The sequence below is a fragment of the Dendroctonus ponderosae genome, unplaced genomic scaffold (genome assembly GCF_020466585.1).
Source record: "Dendroctonus ponderosae isolate FM_Combo_2020 unplaced genomic scaffold, Dpon_F_20191213v2 Dpon_F_20191213_3, whole genome shotgun sequence".
Classification (NCBI taxonomy): domain Eukaryota; kingdom Metazoa; phylum Arthropoda; class Insecta; order Coleoptera; family Curculionidae; genus Dendroctonus; species Dendroctonus ponderosae.
Genome location: NW_026018508.1, coordinates 13,969,127 through 13,975,721, shown reverse-complemented (window position 1 = coordinate 13,975,721; position 6,595 = coordinate 13,969,127). Strand labels below are relative to the sequence as shown.

The 6,595-nt window shown below is 34.5% G+C and overlaps 2 protein-coding genes across 2 annotated transcripts in view; one reads left to right on the top strand and one right to left on the bottom strand.

Moving 5' to 3' along the window:
• LOC109537289 (pathogenesis-related protein 5) overlaps positions 1–1,982 on the bottom strand; it is a 3,964-nt gene extending 1,982 nt beyond the window's left edge. Inside the window, exons 1-2 of the mRNA XM_019903926.2 lie at positions 1,903–1,982; positions 1,482–1,662 (exon numbers count right to left, since the gene is read on the bottom strand). Coding sequence (XP_019759485.1) covers positions 1,482–1,652 — 171 coding nt within the window. The 5' untranslated portion in view covers positions 1,653–1,662; positions 1,903–1,982. The remainder of the gene's footprint in view (positions 1–1,481; positions 1,663–1,902) is intronic.
• Positions 1–6,595, top strand: part of LOC109537283 (E3 ubiquitin-protein ligase MIB1) — a 338,077-nt gene that overhangs the window by 127,375 nt on the left and 204,107 nt on the right. The gene's annotated exons all lie outside the window — the stretch shown is intronic.

Here is a 6,595-nt window from a genome sequence, read left to right as displayed (position 1 = left end):
TTGATTACTTTTTGATAAATAATTCGTTCTTATTGCGAAATAGGAGCACTATTTATCAATCTGTAATAAAAGACGTGAGGAAATTCTGTGTTTTTTAAAGACAAAAATTTTTGAGACAAAATTCCCAAAAAGAAGTTTGTAAAAAATATGTTGTTTTAGTTTAAAGAGGAGATGAAGTTATGTGAGTAACATCGTACTGTGGATTTAAACGCATTTCCGCAGTTTGTTCTAAGCTTTGTTGGTTATTTCAATTGAAGAAACCGCGCACTCTTTAATTAACATCTACTGCAACCGATTCAGTATGAACAAGCCAAAATCCTCAAATACTACAACTCTCGGAACCTGTTGAAAATTAATCTGTGACCGTGAAGCCCAGTGATCGTGCGAGTTAAATTGTAAAGTTATTTGTTCAACTCACGAATTTTCACGATTTTGCAAATTTCAGAAACTTCGTAGTCTAAAGAAAAAAAAATCCGTTTTTTAAATATATAATCTTCGATGAAGCACAAACATGTAAAAATCTGTTTCTCCTGTTTCGCCTATAATTCATAAACAACAATCCAACCTTCTTTTCAATATTATTCCTTATTTGTTGCGATCGCCGCTGTGTTAACCGAAAATGCTTCATCAGACTATGAAGGCCGATTAAATCACATTTAGGAATGTTTTCCGGGCTTTGAAGCCGTGGTCTATGGGAATTTCTTCCTGACGTTTCGTCCATAACTGCGGTGGACATTATCAAAGGCGATGAGGCAGTCTAAGACTGATGATCAACAACTGATGATCATGTGTCTTAGTCGGAAAGCACGGGAGATCACTTCGCCCACTGCCTCATCGCCTTTGATAATGTCCACCGCAGTTGTGGACGAAACGTCAGGAAGAAATTCCCATAGACCACGGCTTYAAAGCCCGGAAAACATTCCTAAATGTGAAAATGCYTCGTTTTCTATTTCAATCCATTCGTTTCTAATTTGGTTTCTGTTGGMAAATATTTATTTCAATAAAAACTCTTGGGCCAATTAAGTACAAATAACCAGAAACATTTTCCTTTAAAAATAGTTTAGAGRAAGGAGTGAATAAAACTGTAGCCAATAAGAATGATCAATTAAACGGTTCATCTAGGGGTTGCATTTTTAAATTAATCAAGCAATTTTTGTTGAAAACTGGTGCATATTTAGCACTTTCAAACACCGATGCCAAGCTAATCATTGAAGACCTTTTCTATAGCATAAGATGGATTTGTGTGAAATTTTGGAAAACAATTTAAATGTACATCTTCTAGATATTCAATGTGTTAATAAGGGACACACCATATCCACCAGCAAGAAAATGGCTGGCAAATGCAAAAATTGGACATTTCATCGGAAAATGTCGCATCTACGGCGTCCCGTAAGGTTTATTTCCCAATAGTGCATTTTTCAATGATTGTTCTTAAAAAACTGCCGATATGTAGTGAATATTTCTTAGAACTACATAATTACCGTCTCTCCTTGCTGAAGAACAAATCCACCATTGTTCAAGTTTTGTTGGCCTGAATTGCCTTGGATTCCCACCCAGATTGGTCCAGGTTCTTTATTGGAAATATCAAATGTTACAGCTGCATGTGTGTGAGAAACCACGAAGCCGATCAGTAGAAAGCACGCAAAATACATGTTTGTGTGTCTGCAATAAAATGTTTATGTATAAGTGAAACACACATACTTTTAAACGTATTGTTTAGCAATGTGTCTAATGGGAGGTCGTATTAGCAATAACGTTCTGTTATTGTGTTTGCTGGGAACAATTTGTCCTTCATCGACATTTGAATGTTGTTTGAACAACTAGCATTGACTAACGTTGGAGAAATCTAATGCCGTTAACTTAGCCGATTTTTGGACAAAACTTATTGCAATTGTTACTTACTTATGTGAGCTCAGAACACTAAGTTCGTTAAGCTTAAGCGCAGTCAATTTATACCGACTACAGCGTTCATATCTGTGAATTATTATGTGAATCGTGTATGCACTAATTGGTTTTTTCCATTATTACTAAGAGACTCGGCTAATTTTATCTACGTTATTCATGGCAATCATTTAACATATATAATGTGTTGAGATTATACCCATTTGCAAGGACATAATAAGGACAAAATTGTATATTTTGTAAACCTGGCCGTTTCAGCCACAAAATGATAATATTAATCACTAATATGTTCGTATACGGAGCTACACGTAAAACACTTAATATTATTACTTACTTTCAACGTTACTGATTTGATCTAAAATTACTAAAGTTAGTTAAACACGAACGCCCATGATTTTAAATGGGTTCTACTACCTATCTATTAAGTGCTATTTAATTTAACAATTATTTGTAATGGTTTGAAGCGGCAAACCAAGCTGGAAAGAGTGCAATAATACTATTATTATTCAATTGAAAATTAAATTGTTTAAAATGTGAACCAGTTTCCATACAGGTTGATCGTAATAAAGCGTACCCTCAAGTGATGGCATAAACATAATTAAAAAACTAGTAAATTGCGGATTTTCACACGTTTGAACCTGGGTTCCAGTAGTTTTTTTGGTTCCATCACTTGATTCGTCGTATGCGAAGTAAATCAGAAAATGTGAATTTTGCCCAGTTCAGGAAGAACCTTTATTTTTGACAATATCGAAAATTGTTACTAAGAAAAGTTGATTCGGGTTGAAAAGTACGTTCAGTTTCGTTATTTTTAAGTTGCGTATGAACAACTTTTTCATTATTAGTTTTAGGAAAAACACCTACTAGCAGAAAATGTTCTACATACTCAAAAATCTAAACTACAATCATCAGATATCAATTATTTTCAGTCGTGTACGAAGTTTCTCGGAAAATATGAACTTTGCCCAACAGTAAAGTTAATTCATTTTTGAAAATATCGATTATTTCTTAATTCGTTAAACATCTGATAACCTTTGCGTCCCTTCATCTCTATGTTGCATTTGTTGAATTGTTAAATAACAAAATTATGTATTTAACAAGAAGCTAATAATCTTAACTACCTGGCAAACGTGTAATAGTTTATTCACTCTTATGGGTGCATTGATAACAATTTTACAATTTTTCTAATAAAAAACGTTTTATTTTGTTTCTCTTTTGCCTCATTCACAATTCGCTCCTAATATGCAAAAGAATGTTCTCTACTTGCTTGATGATAATCCTAAAAAACAAGCATGATACAGAAGCAATATTGTCACTATAAATAAGCCACATGTTGTTACATTTTTCCATTGTTTCGTTGGGAAACATTTTCTAATTTGCATTAATTAATAAGAAAAACACCACATTTCCCTTGCAACGCCGTTTATTAAAGGAAATATATTAAATCTCAAATAGCATAATAGCATGCTGGCACGTTCTACATGCTTTTGTGACAGTGTTTTTATGAAATGTTTGTTATTAATTTTAATTAGCTGAATGCATACTTATTTTCTTGTTTGTCATTTGCATGTTGCCACTGGTGACAATGGATTTGTAGGAAAAATTGCTTGTCAACAGCAATTATTTATCATGAGGAAGTTTAATTATTTATGTTGGTTGCAGGTAAGGGAGTTTTGATGATTCAGTCTGAGTATCTGGTAAGTCATAATGGTTTATTTGATTTATTAATTCATTCAATTTCGTCTCTAAAAATCTGAATATTTTGAATTTGAAAAATGAGACTCTAGAGCTAATTTTGGAAAATAAGCTGTGTGCATGTTAAGCTGTTTGGGGATCAACCGGGTTTGTAGACAACCGTGAAATTTGGGATCGCTTTTATGTCTTGGATGGTACTTCTACTTGGAAGTACTCAAAACGTTGGCCGCTCTACTGAAAAAACGCCTACTTATCAATCCATCTTTTTCAATCTTTTTAGACTCAAATGAAACTTCAAATACTTTGTGGAATAAGCAAATTCCAAATTCTTAATGCATGCGTTCACGCATTCACTATTGACTGATCGTACATATTTATGTCGGGCAGAGTTTCCGTGTAAAAAGTGGAAACATGGAAAAAGACCCCCGGAACTGAAAAGAAACCGTTACAATGGCGGCAAAGATTTGGGGCTTGTTTTTATCAAGCGGTTTTTGCGTAAAACTTTTCCCGTGACAGTTCCATATCGCTTTCAGATTTACGATGCTGGAGTTTAAATCCTTAACATTTGCCGATCTGTGGCCACAAATCTTTCCCCTTTTGTATTAGAAACGAGCCACCTTTTTACGGGGGACTTAAAGTTGACAAATTTTATCAGCCATTCTTGTCCATGCTTGAAATTTGCTTAAACACAGCGGCTTTAGTGGGAGCACAGTTTTTCATTGAATGCTTCTGAACGCGAAATAAACGTATGAAAAATGATTTGAGTGCGCACTTTTAATATATTTTTGAAGCAATTTTTTTAATCGTTACCCAGCAATTTCCTGAAATTATATTGAGTGATTGGATAAGAATGAGAAAGTTTCTTTTTTTCGAATTAAGCTTCTAAGGAGAGTAGTGCCAAAGTTAAAAAAATTATACAAACTCGGGAAATGCAATGATTTGCAAGATATAATTATGGCTCAGTAATTTATTATGGGTCTCATGTTTTTGCGGCCGTTAAGCGGGTTTTGCAAGATTTAAATTCCTTTATAACCAAAATTTGGATGCTTAACTATTTTCTAAATTGTGCAATAATTCATAAATGTTTGGCATTTTTTTGATTCATGCTACTATGTAATTATCATGAAAATATTGACATTCAGTTGCAACTCGTGGCGATTTTAACACATTTTTACGTATGAAATATTCCAGGAAATCCCAAGTACACATTGTGACCCGTGATATCTCGATACTGTAGTATCAACATGGTGAGTTAGATGGAAATGCTTGACAAAGGCATGGGAAATCCGCACAAAGGAGTATTTTTCGGAATTTTCATAAAATCTGTAACTGGCAGGCTATTATGGAGCAATCGTGATATGCGGAGATAATTTATACAAGTAAAAACCATTCCGAACTAATAAATATACCAGACTTAATGGAATACATATTTATATGGGTTTTATCACAAAAGCGGGTTAGCTTATTACCCATTGCTTATCCAGCAAAACCGTAATTTTGCGTACAAATTCTTTCCGACGGAAAAATGCGCTTCGTACATGTGCATTAACGATAAAAATATATCACGATTTTTAATGTTAGGCACGTTCAATCCAGTTTGATCACTTTTAAATTAGTTCTCTATTTATTGAGTTTCGTACAAGCAAAATGCATTATGCTTCAGACGCAAGATCTAATCATGTGCGCAATTGACCCGAGTGCTAACAGTGAAGACGTAAAACTCTTTCAAGAATTAAGTGTATGCATTATATGAAGTCGTCCTCCTGTGTGAATTGGAGCATAAAACATCATCCATAGACCGAGTGCACAATGGGATCAAACCTGCCGATTCATTCGCTGCAAATATATACTCGACTATCTATTTGGATCATGTATAATGCAAATTGCATATAGTGCAATTTGCGCAATCTGCTTTTCCAGTCTACGTCTCCGCATTATAATGCTCATGTTCAAATCGAAAAAATGTAAGCCTTCATTTTTCGAACGATTATCGTCAAAAGTAATTTCTTGCATGAGGCGCAGCGAAATTCATTTACGGGCTTTGAAATGTGGCAGCTGTACCAGGATTTTCAACTTAGTCAAATTCATAATTAAAATAACCAGCCTTTGAGTTTTTTGTGCAACAAAAAACACATAGAAAGTCAAATACTACAAATTATTAGCACTCTGAGGGGGCCAGATGGCGTCAAATATCTTGATCAAGTGTAATGTCGTTTGTTAGGCCGCTACTTGCGGTATTGTGGCCAATCCAATCAATAGCGTCTATCGTATTAGATACACTGGTTGTCCAATCAAATTGAAGCCAATAATCACGATATGCTGGGGAGATTGATTGTTTGATCCAAAATGCTCTTCCAATGGTGCGATATTAATTTTTCGCTATTTTATCCTCAAGCGGCCGTGTGACTGCGCCAACATACATTTTTTCAGTTAAAAATTGCAAACCAAAGAAATATATTTTAATTCCAACACAGTGGGATTCGATTTTAATTGAAAAAAACTAGTATAATTTTTTTCAGTCGGAGATCGGCTGCAGTCGCATTGTTCCCGACTGAGATTAACGGCGTAACTTTTTGAAATAACAATTTAATTACAAAATGCAAGTGTGAATATGTGCACGACATTTGCATTCACCAAGGGCGGAACGGAAAAACGCCAACCAAATGCAGTTGGCCTTTGAAGATTTAAGTTAATTACCTGCCTGCTGTTACTTTCGTCTGCAATGTTAATGGCTCACTTTAATGGCTTTAGAGACCTTTATATTCTGTTAATATATTGAATAACCAAATTTACATTGAGAAAGTCGAAACAACTGGATAAAGAAAGCAGTGAACTGCATGAATTATAAAAAATTATGGTTTTATACCTAAGCAAATTCATTCCTGGGTTTCAGTCATTTATTGTCGCTATTTATCAATCAAAATACGTTTCGGTGTATTTTTCCACCATCATCAGTTTTTATGTGTAGCGTTGTTGCTGCTTTAAGCCTTGGCATGCATTT